This window comes from Nematostella vectensis, chromosome 3 (genome assembly GCF_932526225.1).
Source record: "Nematostella vectensis chromosome 3, jaNemVect1.1, whole genome shotgun sequence".
NCBI classification, from domain to species: Eukaryota; Metazoa; Cnidaria; class Anthozoa; order Actiniaria; family Edwardsiidae; genus Nematostella; species Nematostella vectensis.
Genome location: NC_064036.1, coordinates 12,589,735 through 12,617,143, shown reverse-complemented (window position 1 = coordinate 12,617,143; position 27,409 = coordinate 12,589,735). Strand labels below are relative to the sequence as shown.

The 27,409-nt window shown below is 40.6% G+C and overlaps 6 protein-coding genes across 10 annotated transcripts; 4 read left to right on the top strand and 2 right to left on the bottom strand.

Moving 5' to 3' along the window:
• Nucleotides 1–366: 366 nt before the first annotated feature.
• On the bottom strand, nt 367–1,841 carry LOC125561157. Its single transcript, XM_048724579.1, has 2 exons — nt 1,668–1,841; nt 367–697 (listed from the first exon to the last, which is right to left on the bottom strand). Exons 1-2 carry the CDS (start codon nt 1,839–1,841, stop codon nt 569–571), a joined length of 303 nt encoding a protein of 100 aa, XP_048580536.1. The 3' UTR covers nt 367–568.
• Nucleotides 1,779–21,974, top strand: LOC5520105 (metal cation symporter ZIP14). 2 transcript variants are annotated; one of them, XM_048724571.1, is made up of 9 exons: nt 1,779–1,888; nt 16,168–16,367; nt 16,790–16,964; nt 19,195–19,364; nt 19,907–20,095; nt 20,207–20,455; nt 20,799–20,949; nt 21,212–21,399; nt 21,679–21,974. In XM_048724571.1, exons 2-9 carry the CDS (start codon nt 16,293–16,295, stop codon nt 21,826–21,828), a joined length of 1,347 nt encoding a protein of 448 aa, XP_048580528.1. In that variant the 5' UTR covers nt 1,779–1,888; nt 16,168–16,292; the 3' UTR covers nt 21,829–21,974. The 2 variants fall into 2 exon arrangements, with proteins under 2 accessions (XP_048580528.1, XP_048580527.1); XM_048724570.1 differs by lacking the exon at nt 1,779–1,888 and having other exon boundaries at nt 15,773–16,367.
• On the top strand, nt 3,241–4,862 carry LOC5520108 (branched-chain-amino-acid aminotransferase-like protein 2). Its single transcript, XM_032365010.2, has one exon. It carries the CDS (start codon nt 3,701–3,703, stop codon nt 4,517–4,519), a length of 819 nt encoding a protein of 272 aa, XP_032220901.2. The 5' UTR covers nt 3,241–3,700; the 3' UTR covers nt 4,520–4,862.
• On the top strand, nt 6,640–9,189 carry LOC5520107 (GDH/6PGL endoplasmic bifunctional protein). The gene has a single exon (XM_001639914.3). It carries the CDS (start codon nt 6,688–6,690, stop codon nt 9,049–9,051), a length of 2,364 nt encoding a protein of 787 aa, XP_001639964.3. The 5' UTR covers nt 6,640–6,687; the 3' UTR covers nt 9,052–9,189.
• LOC125561156 (metal cation symporter ZIP14-like) lies at nt 9,742–15,423 on the top strand. Its single transcript, XM_048724569.1, has 7 exons — nt 9,742–10,155; nt 10,734–10,902; nt 11,549–11,718; nt 12,355–12,534; nt 12,953–13,370; nt 13,993–14,180; nt 14,909–15,423. The coding sequence occupies exons 1-7, from the start codon at nt 9,886–9,888 to the stop codon at nt 15,056–15,058; spliced, it is 1,545 nt and encodes a 514-aa protein (XP_048580526.1). The 5' UTR covers nt 9,742–9,885; the 3' UTR covers nt 15,059–15,423.
• Nucleotides 21,975–22,462: 488 nt separating the features above from the next.
• LOC116603573 (serine/threonine-protein phosphatase 6 regulatory ankyrin repeat subunit B) lies at nt 22,463–27,386 on the bottom strand. 4 transcript variants are annotated; one of them, XM_048724575.1, is made up of 8 exons: nt 26,902–27,386; nt 25,617–25,900; nt 25,207–25,474; nt 25,055–25,127; nt 24,623–24,787; nt 23,781–23,933; nt 23,671–23,689; nt 22,463–23,253 (listed from the first exon to the last, which is right to left on the bottom strand). In XM_048724575.1, exons 1-8 carry the CDS (start codon nt 27,181–27,183, stop codon nt 23,043–23,045), a joined length of 1,455 nt encoding a protein of 484 aa, XP_048580532.1. In that variant the 5' UTR covers nt 27,184–27,386; the 3' UTR covers nt 22,463–23,042. The 4 variants fall into 4 exon arrangements, with proteins under 4 accessions (XP_048580532.1, XP_048580531.1, XP_048580533.1 ...); XM_048724574.1 differs by having other exon boundaries at nt 23,671–23,710; nt 23,802–23,933; XM_048724576.1 differs by having other exon boundaries at nt 22,463–23,250; nt 23,671–23,710; nt 23,802–23,933.
• Nucleotides 27,387–27,409: the final 23 nt, after the last annotated feature.

The window sequence follows — 27,409 nt, the reverse complement described above, 5'->3', positions numbered from 1 at the left end:
GGCAGTACAGTCTGATAATTTTCTAAATATCTTTCTGCGCGTCCTTAAACAAGGAAACAAGAGCAAGTTTGGCACCTATCCCGTAAGAGGGGTCAAACGGAGACTCCGTAGTTACACTAAAAGAAAACCTGTTGGCAACGTGCCTGAACGAAATAGCAACGACGACGGCGACCGACTGCAGGGAGAACCCAACAAGCTTTCATGCTTTGCGCTCAATTTTAAATAAGTTTAGATAAAATTCACTCGTTTATGTATTCCCCAAAAAGACTATAGTAAAACCTAGAATCTTATTTCTAGCATAGCGAACAAGGATAGTCTAGTTTTCAGCGCACCCGTCCTCGCTACACCATGAAAGTTTTCACGTTGTCATTTGAAGAAACATGGCTGAAATGTATCAGACTGAATCCATTTCAGAGTATATTTCACGTCTGGCTCTTTGAATTTTCAAATATGTGACAACTACCTTTACTCAAAGGTTTAATTTGTGGTTAGTGTTATATATTTGTTGTTAGTAATCAATTAAATGTTAAAAATAATTATTGCGATATTAGTTTGTTTATTTCTTAAATTATATTTTGTCGCCAGCGATCATCTCTTCTAGTCTCCTTTCCTCAGCGGACATCTCTTTCAGCATGCGTACACGTCTTTGGTACTCAGTATCCCTTTTGAGCGCCTCGAGGAAACGTTCCTTTTCATCCTAACATGATCGAACGGGGAAATAAGAAAAAACAGAATAGCGATCACCGTTTTCACATTACGTACTGTTTATTAGTTTATGACCCATTTTTTTCAAGGGTATTTTTGAATGTACTCCTCATTTACAAATGTCTCTGCTCCTTTACATTCCATGTTATAGTCTCTTGCACAGCCGTCCTTGGTGTCAATCCCTTCCACAGTAACGCTCGATATAGCCTGCGTAGTAAGCGCACCTGGAGAGGTGAGGTATAGACCCCACGCGCCTGGGGAGAAGGATGGAGCGAATGCAGGGAAAGGTAATCCTTTGCTCTCCCTAGCGCGCACCTATGACTGCGCACCCCCCCCCGACCTCCCTCGGCCAATCCTGGGAACGCGCCAGATATATAAGCGATTTACCAAACCCAGTTGGCTATTCACAAACACACCTTTCTTACTATCGACAACCAAGAGAACATCTCATGCTCTCTTGCGACAACCTATAACCTTTTTCTGTAGAAAATTAAGAAATCGAATTTAGTTGCACAGAGCTCGAATGTTTCTTGTAGCAACTCCATTTTTGGGGTGAGAGAAATGTGGCATAGATTTACTACATCTTTGGCGTGTTTTATAGGTTCACTAGATATAGCGCGAGCAGTTTCAGAATATGGAAACCAAATTGTGATTGTTCAATTCCGGCAACGGCAGCATTTGGGCCTAATTTGAGAGCCGTTCTGAGTCTAACACAAATGAAGACTGCTAAGGAGACTAAATTTCATGCGGAACTCCTTTTAAAAAAATAAAAAATATTACCAAGATTTTGTATAAAGCCAAGGCGAATTTGCTAACAGGTATCTAGGCCAATGCTAAAAATTTTAAAAAAAGTTTTTTTGCTTAGTTTAACAATTTGTCTGACTACCCGGATAAGCCGCCAAACAATAAGAAATGTTTGTTTCCAACTGACGAGAGGAGAGTATTTGTTCATGCTTTCCTACCTCGGATGCTTGGTGTAACTGGCTTCTCTTTCGTCCCCTGTTGCATTTGTTCTTATGGCGTGTCCAGCCTATACACCCTCGCTTCCCATGACCAGCTCCCTCATCTTCTAGCGACAGAACCAGTGCCGCTATAGACAGCACCACTAAAACAGCTAGAAACCTTTGGCTGGTCATGACTTCAGCTAGCAAGACTTCGAATATGAAATACTAGCTCCTCTAAAGTATGTATCTATATATGCTTTAAGCTCCCATTAAATTTTCATACTGCTTAAAAGGAAGTTTTGCCAAAATACGGATTACGCTACTAATAGTTCATAAAAGGGACGATTCATTTACCTAGAGTGAATTGGTGGGCTGCCGTCAAGGAAGTGTCTTAGTCTTACTTGCTTGGGGCGGGTGTAAACGGCACCAATTTCGCAGGGATGTGCTTCTTCAATAAAAAAAAAAAAAAAAATCTCGAAATGGCAGCAAAATACCACTACCAAAACTGACGCGTCCGTTGAAGCCTCGTCATATGTGCTTAAACAACCCTTGCCAGCCATACCTTTGTTATTGTTTTCATTTAATATTGGGAGGCAAATAATGTGCTTAAATCTTAAAATAACCATCTGAAATCAAAGTTAAATATCGCATTGGCTTCCCCAAATTAGCCGATGGAAATGGATGCTTTTTCACACTTGGAACTTTGCAGGGATGACAAAATGACTTGCGGCTGAGTGGCTGTTGGTGCCATGCTACAATGCCGCGAAATAGACGATTAGCACAAAAACATATATTTCGCTTGAAAAGGAAGCTTTTTGTAATTAATTTCAAATTTGTTATATGTTACTACAAATAACAAAGTACACATAATATTATTTACAATATGAATTACAGGCTACATGATCTTACAGATTATTATTTTAGAGTAGAGGAAAGTTAAAAGCAAATGAGCCCAAAACACCTGCAAAGCACTGGAATTATCAATAATCTCCATCTTTTTTCGTGTCGTCGAGTCAATTGGTAAAATCATTATATAAAAAAGGTTGTTGAGCCTGTGAAATTAGGCGCTCCATTTTAGTACTCAATACAAAAAATCTCTTTAGGGGAGGGATACACATAAACCTACTTACGGAAAAAACTAGAAAACCCTTATTTGTTGAATTATTATAAAAATAGAAGACAAGTTAATGAAGTTTCATATACATTTTAATTTCAAAGTACGGCCGAAAAAATGCGCGAGAAAAAGCCATTAATACTTAACGAAGAAGTAGGCGTTAGGGCTAATTAGTAAGTTTTTTTTTATGCTAATAAAATCTCACTGAATTCTGGTAAGAAAAAAAAAGAGCGAAATAAAAACATCTAGCGCCGTAAACATAATTATAATTTCTTTTTTCAAAACGTTTTAGATAGGCGCTTTTGTTCTTTTTTGTTCAATTTCCTTTGGCTAGAAGTATCCTGGTAAAAAGTAGCGAAAGAAATGGTAAAACATTACGTGTGTAATAAATTCAGCACAGCAGTTGTTTTACTTTTCTCTCATGCAATGTTTAGCGTCATTTATTCCTCAAAAGGACATATCTTAATCAATATGATGCAAATAAATGATCTTAGCTTGTTTACCGCTAAAGTCTTGACGTTTCCGATTGTTGGTGAGATTATGAAGAGGGTTGGAAATTTTTTAAGCAGCTTACTTCAGCTGATCTCCTTTGAAGCAGTTGTCCCTTTAAGGGAGAGGTCTACATAACAACACAGTGGATTTATTTATCATCGTGGAGCCCCAATAACAAGGGCTGAATGTCCAACAAACCAGGAATCCGTTTTTTCTTTTACAATAATCATAATAAGAAATAAATAAGCCACCGCATCGATAGAGATGGTCAGATACTGGCAGCATGAGGCCGAGTAAGCCATTGTTAAAACTGTCTTCTCCCCGCAGAGAGCTCAATATAAGCCTCTCCCACTCATAAAACATAGGAAGGCGGAAAGTTAATTAACATGGTTTTCACCAATAAATACAGTTTACCCAGTGCTAGCTGAGTTAGAAGGACCTTAACATGTCTGACACCAAGAGGGTCATTTTGTGGACGGCGCCTCGATGCGTTTCAACAGCATTTGAGAGATGCATGATGAATCTGAAAAATCTTAAAGCTATACATGAGCCGTATTCGTTACCTTATTACTTTGGGAACGAACGGCTGAGTAAAAGATATATAAGTGAAGACGTTATTCCGGCTGCTACCTATAACTCAGTCGGACAGCTCTTACAAAAAGAGTACGACGGAGTCGACTGTGTTTTCTCAAAAGACATGGCCTACTACGTAAAGGGGAGATTTGGTATCTTTCTCGAAGATGGATTCAAAGATTTCCAGCACACATTTCTCATTCGAAACCCCGAAAAAGCAGTATACTCTCTTTACAAAGCATCTATCAATCCCAAACTGACTGGATGGGATTATTTTGACCCCGAAGAGGCCGGCTTTCTGCAGCTGTTCGAATTGTACAATTTTGTCAAAAAGCACGTCAACCCCTCCCCGGTGGTACTGGACGCGGATGATTTACTTGAGGCCCCGGATGAGATTATGCAAAGCTACTGTGAGACGATCGGAGTAGACCACGAACCTGGCATGACGCGATGGGAACCAGGCCCCGTGGACGAGTGGGATGTGTGGGCGGGATGGCACGAGAATGTCCTCAAGTCATCCGGGTTCCAAAGGACTCCTGGGAAGAAAGAAGCTTCCAATTGTAAGGCTGCGTGCAAAGAAGAGGTCCCGGATGACGTTGCTAGGGTGATTAAGCAGAGCATGAGTGGATACGAGGCAATGTATGCACAGCGACTTCTACCAAAAAGCACGGCAAAAGAACTGATATCATAAGTAAGAGTAAGAAAGAAAAAACACATTTTATTTGTATCGATTCCTTGTGAGCAAGGATCAGACTGTTGGTTCAACGACAAAGAAAAGCTCAAGAATCAAGGTTTTTGTCGCACCTTATGCAACAAAAGAAAAAAGCTTCTAAAAACCAATGCGACATGGGTATATGTGGTCAATAGTATTCTGCAACGATAACAGAATAAGGAAAATGGAAATTGTTTATAATTATTCTAAATTGCACCTGATAGGGTGTATATATTGTATATATTGGTTGATTCTAAACGCTCGCCACAAAAATTTATATCAAAGTATGAGCAGAGGCAAAAAATAAAGAATAATAAGGGTTTATATGATATGATTTTGGATAACTAACTTGTGCCTTTATACTGGTACAAGCACGTTCTACTCCCCAAAATTGCAATTGGTGTCAGGACGCCGTAACAGCAAACCATAAGCAGTAGCGTACGCTGCTAGGATTGGCTGGGGGCGGGGGGGGGGACATTCAGCGCAGTCATAGGCAGACTAGGTATCATACATGATAAAGGATTGTATTTGATGACCCTTTAATACGGAGACGACAAGAGCAAAAAATGGCAAGTTTTCCCAAAATAAGGTCTGGTTAACTTCGGTAAGCTTGAACTTTTGCATGGAGGTTTCTCATGTTATGTTAACCAACATATTAAAAAGTGCTTTTTACTAATGGATGGGTCTTCGAGATGTGAGGCTTAAAGTGCAATTTTCACATGTTCAAAGTATGAATTTTCCTCGTTTTTAGGGAGAAGTCGGGCTCTGATCAGAAATTAAGCCAACTTTGCTCGCTAATATCTAAATTTTATATCTTCTAAATTTCTTTAAAATTTGGAATTAAGCTTTTGGTCAGAGAAACTTCTTGTATGTTATATCATGAGCTTATATATTGAGAATTGGAAAATTTCATGCAATTTTTTTTGCTCTGTCTACGGAGACACATAAGTCAATGGGGGCTGCGCGCACCCTGCACAACGTTTAGGCACGACTTAAAAGCGCAATTTAACAACTTTAGAGGGTGTTTCAACTGCCCTAATGATCGTACTACATAAAACTTTACGACTGGCGGGCGTTGATTTCGCGACATATTATTCCCCGTTTTTTTGACAGAACAAAACTTTTCCATATCATCCGTGGCTCATCAGCTCATAGGTAGGACACTCATCTGTATATATTAGAGTGTCGCGGCATTTTCGTGAATCAGGCGCGCCACGGACGGGCAATCAGCTGACTTTGACGTTTGACTTTGACAGTGTTTATATTTCGTCGGATGGCGAGCAAATTTTTTAGCAAATGTTCAAATCATCATGGATGAATTTGATGTTCCTTAGGTAGAATCGACAAAATTTTTGTGAGCTATCTGCTTTCATGAATTCAGTCACATTGAAAAAATTGAGTTCGAAGTGGGAAACCAGAGACGAGCGACCATAGATTTCTTCGTCGCTTCTGTCTACCAGTACAATCACATCGGTCTTTTTTACTTCGAATAGACCCAAATCATTTTTTTATATAATAAAAACCGCACCCGACGCCCTACCTTTTCGAAGGATCGTTGGAATCCTTTATCCATACCATCCATTGCAGCCTGTGTGCATCCGCTTATGCGCGTCCATTGCTTGAAACCCATATTTCTCTTCAAAGATGACCATGCAGCACGCATTCACAAAATGAAGAATACTCGCCTTTAAAGATAGCCTATGATTCATGAATCGCCATGACACCTATATAGCTCTTATTCTTATTATCATGCCATTGGCGGATCCAGACTCTTGAAAAGGGGGATCGATAAATGACAAGGAAATGTCTGCCTTATGCCATTCTTATATGCGTCTTTATTTCCGTTATTTTTTTTTTCTGCAATTTTCCCCAGTTTTCTTAATGTGCCCTACACAACATTCTCTCAACCCCACGAAAAATGTCAATCCTGCAGATTAGACTTTCTCATGGGATCCGGCTCCGATATCCTACAATCATCCAGAAAATGTGCACATTTTGGAGCTGTTTTTGTTTTTCTTATTCCTCTTCTTCTTAGACGCGCCGCTCCATTTTTTCCTCGTCGTTTTTTTTTTTTAGTATGATGGGTATGCTGTGGTGAAAAAAAAGTAACGCCTGTCACTTTTCCTGTTCTGAGACAAGATCAAAAGATGGCTGTTGTGCGAGTCACTAGCCTTTTGTGTTTTTGCATTTTTCTTTTTATATTTCAACATAAGGCTATCGCTGATCCTGTTAGGTCTGAAAAGGAAGTAACGCAAATTGTTCTTGTGGGTGCTACCGGGGATTTAGCCCGCAAATATCTATGGCAAGGTTTCTATAATTTGTACCTGGAACACGAAAGCCCGAGTGTAAAGCTACAGTTTTACGCAGCTGCGAGAATCGAGAGAGAAGCTGGTTCAAAAAAGATTAAAGAAATACTCCAACAGTCCGTTAAATGTATCAATGATGACGATAACTGCGAATCTAAGCTGGCTGCATTCAACTCTCAAGTAATCTACCATAAGCTTAAGGTAGACGAAGACTACAATGTGTTGTGCAGGATTCTCAATAAAGAGGAGCCTTCAGACAAGGGAGGTCGTTTATTCTACTTGTCTGTACCCCCCTCCGCATATAGCTCAATAGCTAAAAGTATACATTCACATTGCAGGCCTTTGAATGACCAACAATTCTTGCGGGTAGTTTTTGAAAAGCCCTTTGGTGAGGATTTGTCATCTGCAAAAAAGCTTGCAAAAACCCTTGCTGAGTATTTTCAAGAGGAGGAAATCTTCCGCATTGATCATTATCTTGGTAAGACAGGAGTTCAACAAATACTGAAGTTCCGAGCTGAGTTAGATGAACAGTATGACCAACTATGGAACAAAAATCATGTTGACCGTGTGGAGATTGTATTGAAAGAAAAAGACAACTGCAAAGGCAGAACAAGGTTTTACAATCAGTATGGAGTCATACGTGATGTGATGCAAAATCACATGACTGAGCTAATGCTAATGGTTGCTATGGAAATGCCAATCAATCTGAGTAGTATCAGTGATGTTCAGAAAAAGAAACAGAAAATCCTTAGTGATATAAGACAACCTAACCGGCATAGTTCAGTTATTGCACAGTACAAAGATTACAGAAAACATTGTGGAAATGAGAAATGTAGTTCAAATCAAAATATACAGACACCGACATTTGCTGTTGTTAAGCTTTATGTCGACAATGCAAGGTGGCGTGATGTTCCATTCATTTTTATATCTGGAAAAGATCTTGATGAGAGAACTGCATATATCAGAGTAGTATTCAAAAACCAAGACTATTCTGTAGGACACTCCCAGTCAGAGCAGTGCCCTATCAGCCAGGTTGTGTTTCACATTCAAGGAGGAAGTCTTGCTAGCCCAGCACTAGTAGTTTCTAACAATTTGCCGCAAATCTTGAAATTTTCTGACTGGAATTTGATACAGCCAGAACATGTTTTATATGGATGCCAAGGTAATAATAACCAAGTATTCACTCCAACTAAAAGTCATGATGCTTATAGTGTTTTGATCAATGGTGTTTTTAATGGCAAGCGGGATATGTTCATTGGAACAGACAATCTGCTTGCTTCATGGAGAGTTTGGACACCATTGATTAACCAGCTGAACAGTCAGTTACCAAAGCTCTATGACAGAGATCATCTTGGTGTACTAAATTTCACACTCAAAGGAAGAGGAATCTTATTTACACAGAATACCCTAGAACAAGATTATAAATTTGATGAAAATAAAGTATTTCTGGGGAAGCCCCTTGTGTCAGGACCATTGGAAGTTGTCATCAGTAAGTTAGCGAGAAGAATCATCAAATGTGCTGATGATGCAGTATCACGCCAAGGAGTGTTCCACATGGCCCTTTCTGGTGGTTCTAGTCCCATACCATTGTTTGATGAGCTTGTGGTCTCCCACCCTGAGATCCCCTGGTATGCTACACATGTGTGGCTGGTGGATGAGCGGTGTGTCGCACTAACTGACTCTGCATCAAATTTCAAATCAATTCATGATAACTTACTGCAGCATGTGCAGATCCCATTTTTTAACATTCACCCAATGCCAGTGAGCCTAAAGAAAAGCTTCTGTCATGAAACAGATGAAGGACCTGAAATATATGAACAACAAATGAAATCACTACTTGTCAATCAAACCATGGATTTTGTACTGCTGGGTGCAGGTACGGATGGTCATGTTGCCTCACTTTTCTCTAACAGTCCCTCTCTTGACCAGACCTCAGCATGGGTTGCCATTTCACACAGCATGAACCTTGAACCTAAGGGTAAACGAATGACTTTCACTTTGGACTTCATCAACAATGCTAAAGAGATTGCTGTTCTCATTCATGGAGAAAAGAAAGCAGCTATTGTTAGAAAGATTGGATACAGTCAGGCAAGTCCCCAATTACCGGTGATGCTAATTCAACCAAAGCATGGTAAATTAGTTTGGTACATTGACAATAAGTCATTAGAGCAAGAAACCAAAGACATTACCCATACAGAGCTTTAGATGATCATATTTAGATTATCATTAGCAAGCCTTCTAGATTTGTTGTGCACATGCCACTGTATAATGCAGCTGTTTGATTGTATAAAAAACATGTAGTAACATGGCATCCAAACCAATAATATCTCAATTTTTATTTAACTCTGCTTTCATCATTTTCAGCTGATTGTATAATGATTCAGGGTGTTTTTCTTTTTTTTTTTAAAGAAAAGTAGAAAGATCAAGAGGATTTGACTGTGGCAGGGTATGCTTCGGGGGGATGGGGGAAGGGGTGGTTTAGAGTACACTACTATAGTAAAAAGATGACAGGTTTTTCAGGGTGCTCTTTGGGCTGTGACATGCTAACCTATGAACCAAATGAAAATTGAAATAGGGGTTTGAAAAAAAAAATATTTTTTCTGTGCCCCTTCCCTCTTGCGGCTTCCGGTTCCGGTTGAAATCGCCATAGTAACCCCAATTCATAAAAATACTGAGAAATTACAAAAACACTCGAGATTCCTGTGGAGGGGGCTAGGGAACACCCTGAAAACAAGTTGAATGTTATGATTAGTCTAATCTAGTCTTAATTTCCCTGTGACGCACATTCAAAAACGGCTTTCGGCTTCAGTTAATTTGTAACGAAAACGTTGCGGAAGGAATCCGAATGATAGTCGATCGTGTTTCGTTCGGGCTTAGGCCCCAGTGCCCTCTCGGATAGCAAGTACGTAAATAATTTCACTTTTCACTCGTAAAGTTTATGAACTTACATGTCGATGATAAGGCTCTCGTGAACTGTTCATTCACTCTGCTCATCTAGCCCCTCGATAGCAGAAATAACATATTTCGGAGGAATATATCATGTGCGCGGTGGTAGTTTGTTTCATTTTAGTGACAGGATTTTCAAGCAAGAACAAAGTTGAAGCCAATGCTCCACGGCACCACATTTCACACAGTGGAATTCGAAGTGTTGATCGGATCAAACCGAGCTCTTTCGGGGATAGCATATTTTCAAAATACGGCAATAATGGCTCGATGGACTTGAACAGATTTACAAGCTTACTACATAAATTAGAAATAGGTACAAATGACGACAAGTACGACGCGATCACAGGCGAAGTGGGAAACAAGGTAAAAGTAGACAAAATACATTCACTTTACAACTAACGTGTTTATTATAGAAGAACATTGGGTTCATTAAAGGAATCAAGTCTTATTAATTGATTTCTGGTCCAATTTTTTTCGTATTTTTGTATTTTTCGTATTTTTGTTATGAGAAGTGTAACAGAACGATGTTTTTAAAACATTTTGTATGTGACAATATTAACACGAAATGGCCAGGGTACCCGTTTATCGACGTGTCATTTTTGCGAAGAATACAAAGAACAAATTAAAAAAGTCTAGAATAATGTAAGATTTTTCTGAGTTCAGAGTTTTGATATTTTCACATTGTTTCTACTTTTTGTTCATATATGTATTTTTTTTGTAAGTGTTTTTTCCTAAGATATTGATGATAGACAGTCTTCTAGTCTGTTGTTTGAAACCTTTAGAGTAAAAAAGATTTAACTTCTCTCTTGGACCAATCCACTTTAAGCCAGTAAACTTTTCCCTGTTTTCTCATGTTTTCAAACATATGATATATATTTTATGTAACATTGCATGTACTTTTTATTTGCTTCTTTTGATAAATCTTATCTACCCATTTTTAGTGTTTGACAGCTTCATCACTACTTGATATCTACTCCATCAACAAGACTGCTTTAAAAGAAGATGACTTCAAGCAGATCTGCCCTGCTATTGTACAGCAGATAGAGGCAAAGACATGTCACCGCAAAGTCACACAAAACAAGATTAATAACAAACAATCAAAAGCCAGAGGTAATTGAAAAGGGGCAAGTCTTCTTTTTTTGAAAGCTTATAGTGTTGCCCCTTCCCCCATTTGAAAATGCTCAATGGAACATTAATGGAGGGAGTATTTGATGAGTTTTACCCTTACAAAACAGAATTATATGGGCATACACACCAAGAAAATCCATGTGTTGTAATAAATACAGTATCCTTGTATTTGTTTTATGTGTCTCTAAACATTCATGGCTTTCAAAGAGCAGGATTTAGCCATCTATGCATTACGCATGAACCCCTGCAGGTTACTATGTAACTACACATTTTTCACTTTCTCGCTTGCACATGACACTATTTCATACACTACCAGCACCCCCTGAGAACAAAAACTTCAGTGGGCATATTAATGAATAAGTGTAGTTGATCATAATAGGTTTTACAAAGATCTTTTCCCAACTTCTTTGCAAGTTGCAAAGGAACGTTTTGCCATGATTTTTTCATGCTCAAATACATATGGTTTGTGTGTATATCATGCACATGATAAAACATACAATGATTTTCATCCTTCATATGTTTTAACTCACTTAAAATAAGTTCTAAAATTATATAGAGATGATCATAACTCAACCTGAAAGAGCCCTGTTAAGGCTCATTAAAATGAGTTTTTTGTTTGTTGTTGCAGCATGGGGCTTTGGATTCCTTTCAGTAACTCTTATCAGCTGTGCGTCACTTTTAGGAGCATTTGTTGTACCCTTCATGTCACAAGATTTCTATCAGACCCTGCTTCTCTTCATGGTATCCCTTGCTGTTGGTGTCTTGAGTGGAAGTGGAATATTTCATCTCATACCGGGTGTAAGTACAGTATACATCAAGGCAGGGTTATAGTTAATCCAAGCCAAAATCATTTGTGCTGCACAGGAAGGGAGGGCTTAATGGCTTAATCCAGGATGGCAGCCATAGACTGAATATAGCTCTATCTACTCCAGACTGCTATATGAGATGCACTTAAGATTAATAAGAGAGTTACGTAATGTCTAAATGTCTAATGGTTTAATGCAGCCAAGTACTTACACCAAAAGTAGACTCTGCCTTTTGCACTGTTTTTTTAACTTCCACAATAGCGGACCTGCGCTAAAAGATCACATGACTTTTTGGGTTGCAAACTAGTGTATGCTCAGGCTTTTAGCGGCAAAATAACAGCAACAACAAAAAAACTTACAAATAAAGCCAGAAAGTTTTTTGTGTCCTTTTAAAGGATGGCAAATTTTCCAGTACCATCCAAAAAAGTTGGGAACTAAATGTTGTTCCCTTCTTGAATTGTTTTGTTCAAGTGATCTAGGAAGGGTTGTATGAATGATTTATTGTCCTGTGTTTTTTCTGTAATTTGCCATAGCTAACAACCAATCAAAAAGCAAGGTTATGTAGTACATGATTATGTGTTGTAGAATTAAGTAATTACTCACATTTCCTTTTTTTTTTTTTTTTCAGACATTCAGCATGGGCTATGATGGTAAAATTGACTACCTCTACAAATGTTGTATGATTGTTGGTGGTATCTACTTATTTTTCGTTCTGGAGTATATTATGAAAATGTACATCAGATTTAAAGATCCAGAAATAGGCCAAGACCACTCGCATGGACATGGCCACTCACATGGCTTGCAAAAGGTATGCATCCTTTCTGGGTAAGGGGAAAGAAATTGAAAAAGGCTATAAATTAAAACAAAGAATAATTAAGACCATATTACAGGCTGTCAAAAAGCGCCTAATAGAATTACCAGAATTCAGTAGTAGACAACTTGCACTTAGTGACCACACATGACTTTTTGAGTGGCAAATTCGAGCCATAATAAACATAAATATGTTGGTGTTGTTATTTTTCTGCTAAAAAACTAGGCACCTACAAGTTTGCCACCCAAAAGTCAAATGATGTCTTTGTGCAAGTCGCGCCTTTTCTAAATAAATGCAACATAAATCTTTATATTTTTGTCTATCCCAAATCAATCACAGCTTCACAAGTGCAAATAAGGATAAATGTGAGATCAAATACATATGAAAGAGCTTGATGTTTGTTCTTTCTGTTTAGCAAAACAAAGACAATAGTGAAGTGCCTGGCGAAGGCATAGCTGAGATCCAGCTGGAGATGTACAACTACAGGCAAGACCATCACCGTGCACATTCCAATAGCTTCTGTGTCAATAATGACTTGAATAAGAAGCCAGACAGAAGCTTAGTGAAGAAGATTTGTGCCAATACTGGTGAAACGCTCTCTGAGCCAAGTGAGGATTCTGTTTTTGATATGGACGATGCAGAAAGCCCTGTGGAGCAGAAAAGAAAAAAAGAAAAGAAAATTATTGCTCCAGTTTGCTGGATGATTGTGATAGGGGATGCGCTCCACAACTTTATAGATGGCCTTGCAATAGGGGCAGGATACAGTAGCTCCATATTGGAGGGAGCTAGCACAGCTCTGGCTATTTTTTGTGAAGAGCTTCCTCATGAACTAGGTAAAAGGATTACTGTAATATTATATTAAATGTATGCCAATATAAGTTATAGGTTTAAACACTGCCTAATTGTGGCAAAGGCATTTTTTTTTACTTGAAACATACAGCCTTAGAAATAAATATTTCATTGATCAAATGGGTTTAGCCCTACCTATTGTTCATGCTTGTTGTCCATTTCTGGAAGGAATTTAACTCTGACCTTACTGCTCGCTTGACCCCATGCTATGATCCTTTTTTATCATTACCAGCATGCCTAGAGTTATAACATCCTCAGTAACCCAGACAAAAAGGTCAGAATAATGAGGTGCAATCGGAATTGGAAAAATCCTTAAACAGCCCCTAAGGCAGTTGCCTGAAATTTTATACCTTAAAAGATAGGATGCCCCGTCTACTTTTCTTAACAGTCAACCCCCCCCCCCCCCACCCAATGCAAAAATGAGCCAGAACAAGGTGGTGGATTTGAGAAGGGGGGAGGGGGGCTGTGAGATTGTGATTTGTAATCTCATACCCTTCCATCCACACATTGTACCATAGGGCTGACAATGGGTTAGAAATCAGAAATGTTCAAATCAGGGTGTTATTCACAGGCCATAATATCTAATTTTCTTTTTTTTTTCCCCAGGTGACTTTGCTGTCCTATTGAATGGAGGTATGACATACAAGCAAGCAATGTTCTTTAACTTTATCTCTGCATGCACCTGTTTCCTGGGCCTTGTAATGGGTCTGCTGCTTGGATATGCCACACCTGCTGTCAAATGGATTTATGCTCTTGCTGCAGGAATGTTCATCTACATCTCTCTAGTTAATATGGTGAGTCTTTCGGTGCATTGGTGACTCTTGTACGGTTATGTGAAGCTCGGGTGACAAACAACCTACCCTCAGCAGAGTTTTCTGTCTTGCTAGTTTACTTTGCTCCAAAGTAAGCGAGCGACACGGAAAGCTCTGCGCAGGAGGGTACAAACAACCAGACGTCTAACTAAAGTTGATTGCACCTCCTACCTACCCCCTACCTACCACCCTTGAACTTTTCGAAGCTGTCTTATCTTATTGAGGACCCCTATGCCTGCGCACCCCCTCCCCCTCGGCAATCCCAGCAACGTACGTGACAGCGATGCAGCTCTTGCTAGAGAGATTTTTTTCAATCCTTACTTTTGTGACTCAAATAACATGTTTTTTTATTATTTCATTTTATTAAGTCACTGCAGTGTTTTGGTTTACTGGTGGTAGGACGTCGACGTCGAAGGACGTCGTCAAATATGTATTTTTGTTAAGATTCAGGAGTTCCATCTCGTATAAGCCTTGTGGTTCCCTACGGAGCTCCTTGTCACTCCTGTCTGTAATTCAAAAAGTGTACTTTTAAAGACAAAAAAATGAACTGAAACTAAAGCGTCTGATAAATCAGACCATTGTTCTATTCACGTTATTATTTTTCGTATTTTTCTTCATGTATTTCTATTCCTATTCAGATGAAGTTAGATGAGGTTACTCAATAATTTCCGCTTATTTTCTAAGCCCTGCCTTATTTGTTTTCTTCTCAGCTTCAAGAAGCGACAGAGATGTCAGTAAAAGAAGGTGAAGGTTCCATCAAGAAGAATCTCAAGACCTTTGCTCTCCAGAATGTTGGCATGATAATAGGATTTGCCGTGATGTTTATCTTAGCTATCTACGGCCCTGAAATCCGCATTTAGCGAAATGCGCACAGGCCGGTTTGTTCATCCACAGGAGACTCAGGGCGTTACAAGCGGAGCAGGAAGTGAAAAGAAAAATGTATTTTCTCCCCCGACTCCCTCAGTCCTGGAGGATTCAGTTTGATTTATCTTCATAGAGATATGTACTTTTTATAATTAAATCTCATGTGTACCTTTTTTAACAACGCGTATAACGAGAACGGCATAACAAAAGACGCAAACAGATTTTTCAAATATTTTTTTATTTGTGATCAGACAAGCTCTGGCAACCACCGGATAATACAAAAATTATAATACGTGTATTCTCTGTACGTGTAAAACAGTATTTTTAGATAACCTTTAAATAAAAGTGTGCCTTGGGGAAATAACCTTATTTTTGATTGACATGGAATGAAAAATTGGCATTCCACATTGCATGTTTAGCATACCCTGTATGGCGGAACAGCAAAATCGTACAATACAAATGCATACAGTCCCGTACAGTCAAATCTCCACAGAATGGAGAAAGCGGCAATTCATTATTTGTGTGCTAAAATAAAACCCATAAAGAGTTTACTTCGTTTAGTTTGGTGATGTTTTAAGATCCTTCTCGTTTTATTAGTCCTGAAACTTGCACGGTTTACTGATTTATTATGTTATTTTATTATTTTATTCTTGCTTCAATGAGGTTAAGCGTTAGAAATGGACGGTTCTAAAATACCAAAACTTCTTAATTAATTATATATCATTTCTTATCATGACTAAAAAACACTGGCATTGACAAAGTCAGCCGATTATTAGTGGGGTAAAACAAATCTGTACAGCCGACGTGAGCGAAACAGCATTGTTTCTCTTACTTTAGAGGCCATAATCGGGTACGTGTCGAATAAGCCTGAATTTTCCTTCTTGGTGTCACGTAATACCCAACTATCTGCCGACGCTGTTCATGGGGTCAAGACTTGTGTACTTGAGTTGAGCGTAAACTGACAATGTTATGTATTGACGCCCGTCTGTAAACATTTCTGTTCGTCATTTTCCACTTTTTATTCTCGCCTGCCACCTAAATCAAACACGTTAAGGTGGATTCAAAATGCGTTGTCTTGAAGTTCTTGTACTTGCCTTGTGTGTAGCAACATTTACTTCCGCTGGGGGTCATCAACCCCGTCATCAACATACGGATGGTGGGACACAGCCAGGATCGTTTTTACGCCGTTTATTTATCAAGTACAGCGGCGTTAGAAACGGATCTCTAGATATGGAAAAGCTGTTAAATGGGCTCCAAATTGGCTATAAGAGGACAAGCGCAAATGGTGGACAGGGGGATAATAAGGTAGGATAGTTATTTCAAATTTTTCAGATATCGCCTTGCCCTAAAAACCACCCTCAAATTAAGCAACAAGTAAACAATTATTGACGAAACAACATTAGAATCCTTCGAATGCGAAATAAAAATACATCTCGCTTAAATTGAGTTATCATAGAAGCCGGTAAATGCTTAAGATATCACGCAATTCTCGCGAGATTGTTTAAATTACGGGACAGCGCAGTTGGTGACAACGCACCACACGTGACAATTGATAAACACCAAGTCACACTCATGTCACACCAAGTCACACTCATGTCACACCAAGTCACACTCATGTCACACCAAGTCACACTCATGTCACACCAAGTCACACTCTCATGCCAATTTGAAAGAACTGCACATGGATCATAAAATATGGTATTTCTTATAAAATCTTATTTTGTCAGTGCTTTTCTACATCATCTTTGCTTGCCGTCTATGGTCTGAACGAGACCCTCGTCAATGAAACTACGTTCGCCCGCGTTTGTCCAGCGGTTGTACAACAAGTCAGCAACCAAGCATGCCACAGGGTAGGGGGAGAGAAACGCGACGATCACGTGTTCAAGGAGCCCGAACTCAAAGGTATTTGAAATTAGAAAGTTGTTTTAACAGACCGCGAAACCAGACCCCTGAGGACCGTAAATCTCATGTGGGTCTTTTTTAAATGTGAACTTTAGAAGCACACTAGCATACACACATTGGCACCAGTCGGGCCAAGACGGGACGCTAGCACAGTCTATTACCCGTGCAGTTCGGCAACCATGGACTGTTGTTTCGTCCTTATTAGGACTCGTCAGCATGGCATAGCCGGTTTGCCTCAGTTAAACTTCATCGGCAAAAAAACTGCAGGGCGACTTCGACTCGAACGAAGTGCTTTTTTTTTGCCGATGAAGTTTAACTGAGGCAAACCGGCTATGCCATGCTGACGAGTCCTAATAAGGACGAAACAGCTGTCCATGGTTGCCGAACTGCACGGGTAATAGACTGTGCTAGCGTCCCGTCTTGGCCCGACTGGTGCCAATGTGTGTATGCTAGTGTGCTTCTAAAGTTCTTTTTTAAAAAGCTTTCTTAGGGAAGGGTTTATTTCTTGAACCCGAGTGTGGTGTCACGCAGGATAGGAATAAGTCACGCATGCAGTGACATATTTAGCATCTAGAAATTATATACTAATTAGCTCCCAACTTGTCGGAAGCTAACAGGTAAACTCAAAGCATGTTTTGTTTAGTTAACCAACTCTAAAAGTGGTTTGTTTTGGTTAAATGTTTTATTTTGACAAAGTAACTTTAACCGTTCGGCTAAGATTTCTCTGTAATGGGATAGGGGAAATAAGAAGTTGACCCTTGACACAGTGGAAAAGTGGGAGTGGTGCGTCCCTTTTCAAGTGGTACTTGAGAATCGGGATTTGGCCACAAATTCTCGTTCCATACTCCTTAACGAAGGAAGCAAAGTAAGTCTGAGTTCACCCTGGGTTTACCCTAAGTAGGATCCAGACCTAGCCGTAGGTAGAATTGGGTTTTAGTACGTTTTAAGATTTTGAGTGCAAAAATGATTGGAATGCCGTCAATCATAATAATCACCTGTTCAATTTGCCATGCGCACTAGCAGTGTTACAAGTTAGTGTGTGACATCGGTAGCCGTAGCAACATTGTAAGGAGCAACATTACGTCACGGTAGCCCAAGGGTAACAAACCGGTACACCCATGCCATGGGGAGGGGGGGGGGAGTTAGTTCCCCGGACTCCCATTAGCCAAGCCCTTATCAGTTCCTAAAAGCTTTCCATGGCTGTCGGTTTCGAATTATTTAAGGGATGCCGCCTTAGAAGCATATAAAAAGAGATACGGTGAAAGCCCCGAACAAGGGAGCACGGCAGAATGTATTCCTTTTTAACGCGCGATTGATATTGAGTTACAGTCGCCTCTCCGAGGCTCGCGATGCACTTCGTGCATCTTTTATCGGCATGACGCGTATCCGATATCTTCGGGCCGATTATACGAACAAACATCCAACAGCGCAATTGATGACGACCCCCACTTTTGCGGACACACATAAGGTGTTGCATAACAAAGTGGTTTATTTTCGTAATAGTATCAACCGCGCGTTAAATAGAAACACATTCTGCCGTGCTCCCTTACCCCGAAGACATCTTGTGGAAACCTTGTAAAGTCTTCAGTTTGTAAAACAGCAAACCGAAGTAAAAACTGGTTCCTCCCCCAGCCAAGTGGGCATATTTAGTCAACTAAAAATGAACTGTTTCAACTTGTGATAGAACCCGAAAAGATAGCTGTTAGAGTGGTTTATTTTCTTTTTTCGTGTCCCGAGTAGCAGTAGCGGACCTAGGGGAGGGTTTTCCAGTGGTCATTCTTTGGAACCTTTAGAGAAAAGCTAGATCCGCCTCTGCTGAGGATAAAGTTTCCCGCCCCGTTTCCCGTATTTTGATTGTCAATCGCATAGGGTTCTTTCTATCATATCTTCACCAGTTGTTATTGTGGTCATAACTGAGGTAAAACAGATCACCTGTAAGAAGTAGCTAACAAACGCCAGCATTGCAGGCTAACAAATATAGTACGAGATACCTTCACCAGTTGAAGTGCGGATGGGCAAAAAAGCCTGCGCCAGTCTTCAATTAACCCTTGACAAGACTGCAAGTTGGAGGAGTTACCCATACACTCAGTGTTCTAACAAAAACTGATGGCTGATTCTCGAGAAAAGGGTAGAATACAAACACATACCTCCAGCCCCCTTTACGCCTCACGCCATAGGTCATATAATGAGAAATGATCCAGTGCTAACATACCCCATCTGTTCACGCTAGCATGGGGCTACGGTTTTCTAGCCACCACCATAGTAAACATAGCACCCCTGATCGGAGTCACGGTGGTACCGTTCATGAGCGTCGCCGTCTATAAGACCGTCTTGCTGTTCATGGTTTCTCTGGCCGTGGGGGTCCTGTGTGGTGGCAGCGTCTTTCATCTCATTCCTATGGTGAGTTCACCCCAAATGGAATGTGAATGCCAAGACGATGTCCGAGATAAGATTTTTTTCTTATCACCGAGTAGGGCTTCTCGGATATATGACGAGATGATCGAAAGGATTTTTTTTGTTATAATTTTTGGGGCTAAAGGCGTTTGTAGAAGTATAAAATATTGTATGTAAGTAAGGTTATTATAACGTGAGTGGAACTTTTTAAGTTATTGAATTTTCTTCGTTGCCTCTTCGTCATCCTTGGCTTATTCACAGGGGTACCGCCAAAATCCTTCCTCATCCTTTTACTACTTAATTGCAGAGAGGGGGGAGGTGGGTAACTTAACATATTCGTAAATGTTTCTCTCAAAACATGAAGTCATAGATAGCGATGATAGGGAGTCGTATACTATTGCCTCAATATATGCCCCGGTACATGTTTCGCTTATAAAACGCCTTCTCTTCCAACATACGCTACAATGCCAAATCATAGCCAAAATTGAAGATTGTGAAGGGGCTATCTATATATGATCTTTTAATAAGAAATGTTTGTTTGGTACCAGACGTACGGCCTTAGCAGCCATAGTGATGACGGCAAGGGTAGCCATGACTATCTGTACCGCACCGCGGTGTTAGTGGGCGGGGTCTATCTATTTTTCGTGATGGAGTACCTGCTCAGGATGTACGTCCGATTTAATGACAACGCAGAGACTGGTCCGTCCGGCGGACATGGCCACTCCCATCAGATATTGGCAAGTAATATTCTCCTGCAAGCGGGATCTTTGGCTCATCGCTATCATTTCCACAACTTAATTGACTTTTGTCATCAGATTGTTCTAGGTTTAATTTTAATATTTTTGCAGCCGTTGTTTAAGGGTGATAAGCACACAAAGGATGCTGCCGATATTCAAGATGAATTTTACAACGTCCGGGAAGACCACTGCCACGCCCACTCCAATAGCCTGTGCACTAGCGTTGAAGTCAATAACATCCCGGTACCGGCGGAGCCTGGGGAGAGAGACTCTGTCACCATTTTTACAGTTGAGGAAGCTGCCGATGTCACAAAGACTACGAAGTCTACGGAAAAACTCACAATGCCGGCAAAGAGAAAGGTAATAGGCAATGTCCGACTGACAGATGAAGCCTAGTGCGACATAACAACATAACGGCATAATAAAGCGCGAGGAGGATAAAATAAGATGTAGAAACATGCGATTTTGCTCTGTTATGTTGCTAATATGTACAAGCGTAGTGACCATAGACTGTTGGAAAATGGTTTAGTACAGAGAGAGCTCTGTAAGAACATCCTAAACCCAAAACTTGGAATTCCTATTTGGCGAAACAAAATGTCTGTATAAAAAAATGCAGATCTTTTCTGGAATCACATATAGACTCAACATAAGGGTCTCTCTGTGGTCACCCACGCCATTATATCGTTGTCCTATTCGTTGACAGGTCAAGCCGATTGCATGGACCATCGTTATCGGAGACTGTGTTCATAACTTCATTGACGGCGTGGCTATCGGCGCTGCGTTCTCCAGCTCATTAGTGGAGGGGATAAGCACAGCTCTTGCAATAATAGGCGAGGAGGTGCCGCACGAGTTAGGTAGGGAGTGACAATAGAGAAGGGAATTCTCCGTTTTGTATGGATAAGCCATAGGGCTGTGTTTTGCAAAAACAAAAGCCCTTCGGATGGCTTATCAAACATAATCAAAAAGAAATTCCCAGAGCCGCGCAATTCTCTCTGCGCTCACTCATACTCTCTGCGCTAACTCATACTTGCTCCCTCTATTCTTATTGTGGCGTATATCTCTCTGCGCTCACTCATACTTGCTCCCTCTATTCTTATGCTAGAGCTATCCTTTCAGGTGACTTCGCCGTTCTTCTGAGCTCCGGCATGAAGTATCGACACGCCGTGTTGTTCAACCTGTTGTCAGGCGTTATTTGCTACACGGGGCTTGTCCTAGGGCTCTTACTAGCCTATGCTACCGCCTCAGTACAGTGGATATATGCCATCGCGGCAGGAATGTTTCTCTATATCTCGCTTGTGGATATGGTAGGTGGAATACTCCCGCCCTCCCTCACCCCAACCTTATGAGAGATGCCGTTACGCCATTCTGGACAGGAACTTACTACAGTCAGTACTGCTAAAGCAATATGGAATTGTTTATGTCTCCTCTGTGGCGGAATGGTGAGGCCAATTCCCACAGCGTAATTCTTTTTATTTTCTGCACATGAGATTTACGCGTGCGGATCCTTTATATGAGAACGTTCTCCCTTAACGCGAACTTAAAACTGTTTCCCTTCTTTGAAATTACTTATTTCATTCTAACAGCTACCAGAAGCCAACGAGATGTCGTGTAAGGAAGGCGAGCACTCTGTCTGGTCGAACCTGAAGACATTTGCTGTTCAGAACAGTGGCATGCTTGTCGGCTTCAGCATCATGCTGGTGTTGGCGATCTACGCACATGACATAGAGTTGTAAACCCACAACCATGGACATGCGATAGAAGTGGCTGTTCCTTTTTTTTTATTTATGACTAAGAATTAGCTGTGATGAATTTTTTCACAAATCAAGTTATCAACTAATGGAAGGTGAAATGATTCTGTATAAGTTATGATCTGTATTTATACAAGTGTCAATATCGGGGAATTACTGTCGAATCCGTTGTATCGCCACCCGCGTTTTCAAAACACGGTTCGTTTTGGTTTTCTGTTCCGTCTGTAAAACCATTCTGAGCCAATCAGAGTCTTGCTTTGTGCACTTCCCTGGCTGTCCTCTGGACGAAAACCAGACAGTGTCGCGACAGAAAGCCATGCAACTGCACTAGGCAAGAAAATGCAAGAATCTGATTGGCTTAGAATAATTTGACTGGCGGAACAGAAATCCCAAAAGACAAAAACAAATCGATGTTTTGAAAATGCGGCGTCGCGATACAACGGATTCGACAGTAATAGATAATAAGCCTATTCACCTGTGGGGGTGAATAATGTGTAATAATGTTTTGCTAAGAAGTACCGTCAGTTATACCTATCAAACTGCTGCCTCAAAACATATTTTTCATGTTTTGATGTCTTCACGCATGTTTGCGCTGGTCCAGTACTAAAGGAGCGCTACCAGGATTGGCCGAAGAGGCCATTTATGTATTTTTGCTGCTAGAAGGGGCCGGAGGCCTGGGTTGGGTCCTTCCCCTCGGCACGCCCTTAAGTCTTGTGGGTGCACCAGCTAAATACAGTGATTCTACAGTTATTTACTCGGTTGATTTGCTTGAACTTACAAGTGCTTGGAAACAAAAGCGCGCGAAATGGCGATGACGATTCTCGGTATACAGGCCCTCGCTACTAATGCAGATTTTTGTATAAGATAGTTAAAAAGACTACAGTGGCTATACTAATGGGAGCGTTGCGTGACCGACACAAAGAACGGCTGCGCGGGAGACTATGTTTTTACAAAAATGCATTTGTTAAACAATGCAAACGCACCAGACTTTTCTTAAAATTCTAAAAAATTACAACACTCCTTGAATTGCCTGCACTAAGAAACTTATGCCTCGAGAAATCCCTGTTGATATTTAACTCGGCTTCTCCATTCTGAGCTTGGAGGAGTACCTCCATCTACTTTGCGGGATTTTGTTTAGTTTTTCACCCCAACCAAAAAGGGTTTATCATTTGGTATCTCGACGTTTTAGCAATTTGATGTCATCGGGCCTTTTTTACACCCCTGATTTTAGTGGTATTTTTTCCTGGGGACTGGGTTCTTAACGCCTCTGGTAGGGAGAACAGATGTTCACCAAAATACTTCGCGGCCAGATCCCGCTTCGGCAACTCGGACTTCTGCTTTAAGTTGCTTGAAGATTTAGAGAGTTTCTTGCTGCTAGTGGACCCAGCTGAAGCAGACACGATTCGGCTGCTGTGCATAAAAAGGACAAATATCAAGACACATTACACAGTGTTAAAACAACCCCAAAATCCCAAAAAGGTAAACGTTCATGCGAACCAATACACTATCATTCCCTGGAATTTGGGACATACTAAACAATGGTAGCTGGGCCATTAAAAATGAACACCTTGATGCCATATTAATCACGAGCGAGAGAAAACCTCTTCCATTTTCTCAACCAACGTTTCATATGGTACAATCTGCTACCTGTTATCCCCTGAAGTGCACCTTTACCAGTGATTTGCCCCGTATATATTGCTATATATAGCAAGGGTTTACAAGTAAACGTCTGAAAAGGTACGGTCGTGTTTACATTTTTAGGGGATGGTGCAGTAACTTGGGTAGGAGTAAAGATGACAGACTCTGCGTCAGCTATACTCTTCATACCTGGTGGTCGTGTTTATATTTTCAGGGGATGGTGCAGTAACTTGGGTAGGAGTAAAGATGACAGACTCTGCATCAGCTATACTCTTCATACCTGGTGGTCGTGTTTATATTTTCAGGGGATGGTGCAGTAACTTGGGTAGGAGTAAAGATGACAGACTCTGCATCAGCTATACTCTTCTCAACAGGCGTCGGCTCATGCGCAAGATCATACTCTATTTGCTGTTGTTTAGCAACACAAAAGGGGCAAAGTGTCTTGCCTGTTACTGGAATTGTAAAAGGACTAGGTCAGATGCCTGAAGACAAAGAATACTTTACCCAAAGGCGCAGTTAAACCTCTGTTAGCGGTTACCTCCAGGATCTAATTTAAAAACGTTTAGACTTTGTAGCAAGTAACTAATGAATAGAGGGTGAACATCTATTCCTCTGTTAGCGATTACCTTCAGGATCATATTTAAAAAAAGTTTAGACTTTATCAAGTAACTAATAAATAGTGAACATCTGGCACTATAGGTTTGACTGTAAAAAATGAAAATAAATATGACAAGCTGATCACCTTCATAGGAAACAACAAGGGTACAGTGGTCAAGTCGAAGGCATAGGAAGCCACCTTAGGCAGCCGTTATACAACTAATGTCCGACCATGGAACACAGCTTATAGATCAAAATCGTTGGTTTTTGTGAAGGAAGGAAAACCTGGTGAAAAAAGCTTAAAGCAAAGATAGGAAACCAACTAACTGGACCCCTTTCAGAACATGGAATCAACCCCAGAACCCATTGGTGAGAGGTACAGACACAACAGAGCCACAGTCCAACAACTGCGGTTAAAGCAAAGATAGGAAACCAACTAACTAAACTACTTTCAGAACACGGAATCAACCCCAGAACCCAGTGGTGAGAGGTACAGGCACCACAGAGCCACAGTCCAACAACTGCGGCACTCAAGGCAGCTTACCAGCATCTTCAAATGGGATGGCTTTGCCAGCTTTCTTGGCAAATACTAGTGGAGTCAATCCTTGTGGTGTAGGTGCATCAATCTCTGCTTCATGTTTGAGAAGGCACGCAATGCACTCTGCATAACCTCCACTGGCGGCATAGTGTGACGGGGTGATTGCAGAACCTATAGTCCACAAATGCAACAAGATACAGGCTGAGGAACATTTGAATGCAAAACATAAACATTACATTTACCTTTTTTTTTCAGATCAAGGTCACTTTTCAATATGTAGTATTTAAGGAGGGATCAATAAGGAATTTATTGGAAAGTTTCTTCTCTATGTGTAGTCAGCTGAGAGATAGCTTTTTCTTTGATTTTACAGAAAGGGACCTTTGAGTAGAGTAGGAAGATCTTTATCCCAATCCCCTGCTTACTGCAAACGTTTCTCACCATCTCGCATATTTGGATTCACATTTCGCTCAAGCAACCAATGTAGACAGTCTGTAGAACCCCGTATTGCAGCCTGCAAATAAATAATGAGAGGTGTAACTGGTTCTGTAAATGGATATAACACACTAAACTAATTGCATCCATTACCATACCATGTGCAATAGACCCCTTCCAGTTCTGTCCCTGACTTCTAGCTTTGTCAGCCCAGCCATAACAAGAAACTGCATACAGGGCAAATGACCATGCAATGCGGCACAGTGCGCAGGCACACATCCATCAACATCCTTAGTGTTGACATCAAGGTCATTATGAGCCAGCACTTTGAGTGTTTCAAGGCCTCCAGACATGGCAGCAAGATGTGCTGGTGTCCGCCTCTCTCTGTCTAGGCTGTTGAGGTCAGCATCTTCTTCAATCAGACATCTACAGAAAAAGATACCAGGAAACTAAGAGACAATAAAGTGAATATGTGGAGATTACTCTAATGAAAATGGATTTATCAACTTTTGTTAGACTAATCTGTTTTGTTTTGCTGAGATTTTTTCCCCATTTCAATGTGTTGTACCTGATAATCCCTGGGTGGTTCCTGATAGCTGCCAGATGTGCAACCGTATAGCCATCCTTATCAGTAATATCCATGTCAGTGCCGCAACCAATCAGAAGCCTGAGACAATCTACTTCCCCATGAAAAGCAGCGGCATGGGCAGCTGTCTGCTTGTGGCAATCCACGGCATCTGTGTCAGTCATGTATTTCAAAAGAACTTGCACAACATCCACATGACCCCCTGCACAAGCCTCATGCAGGGGAGTCCTCCCAGAGTCACTCTGGCAATGTGGATCAGCTCCTGCCTGTTTTTAAAAAAGTATGTAAAATGATAACTCTGGCAATGTGGATCAGCTCCTGCCTGTTTTTAAAAAAGTATGTAAAATGATAACTCTGGCAATGTGGATCAGCTCCTGCCTGTTTTTAAAAAAAGTATGTAAAATGATAACTCTGGCAATGTGGATCAGCTCCTGCCTGTTTTTAAAAAAGTATGTAAAATGATAACTCTGGCAATGTGGATCAGCTGTTTTTAAAAAAGTATGTAAAATGATAACTCTGGCAATGTGGATCAGCTCCTGCCTGTTTTTAAAAAAGTATGTAAAATGATAACTCTGGCAATGTGGATCAGCTCCTGCCTGTTTTTAAAAAAGTATGTAAAATGATAACTCTGGCAATGTGGATCAGCTCCTGCCTGTTTTTAAAAAAGTATGTAAAATGATAACTCTGGCAATGTGGATCAGCTCCTGCCTGTTTTTAAAAAAGTATGTAAAATGATAACTCTGGCAATGTGGATCAGCTCCTGCCTGTTTCAAATTAAAAAAGTATGTAAAAAACAATGATTATAAGAACCTTTCTACATTAGAACTGATTTGATTTAATAAAGTCACAAGGCACAATATTTTATTATAGCTTTATTCATAGATATACAAAAATTGATGTCATGTTATGCACCAAGATAAGTATCAAGGTTTGGAATGAAAACCAACTAATTCAGTAAACTGTTATTCTTGTATCCGAGTACCGGCCACGCACCATACCTGTCAACTCTCCCGGTTTTTGCGGGAGACTCCGTTTTTTAGCCTTCATCTCCCGGCAAAAAAAAATGAGACTTCCTATACATTAACTGTAATCTCCCGGGAAAATTCATCGATAATTTCTCAACAGTTCCTGTATTTGAAGCACAATCTCGCGGCTTTTGTGCTTTCTAGGTTGGCAAGTATGCACGCACCCTCTTTCCCTGTAGACAACTTAGTACGAGTTAAGCTTGTAATAAATATTATATTATCTATTCCCTCAGCACAAATACCTTGAGTAATAGGCTAGTCGCTTGGTACTGACCGTAGCCGGCCGCCCCGTGGAGGGCTGTACGAAGCACTCCATGCCCACCTGACTTCCCGTTCAAATTCACATTTCCTGAGTGAATAAGCCGGGAGAGCGTCTCAACGTCTCCTTTCTCGGCTGCCTCGTAAAGAGGAGAATAGTCCGATCCCGTTGACATTGGTCTTTTCACGGGTTTAACACCAGGGTGGTTGTCAAATTCATCGTCGCTTGATGAAGATGACGAGGTAGGAGCTTTCAATCTTTCCATGCCTTAGCAACTGAAAACACAGGGTCTCGCTTCTTTGTATCGCCCTCAGACAGGTTAAGTCATTTTATCATAAGATCGGGCTGTTTACAGTTTACAAGTACTCATAAGAAATTAATAACAGCAATTTTTTTTTACATCGTAAAGGTCGAAAATATAAAAAGTCAACTGTTTTGGTCTCCGAAGCAACGTCGTAACCAGGCCTCCACAGGAAACCCAATCCCGAAAT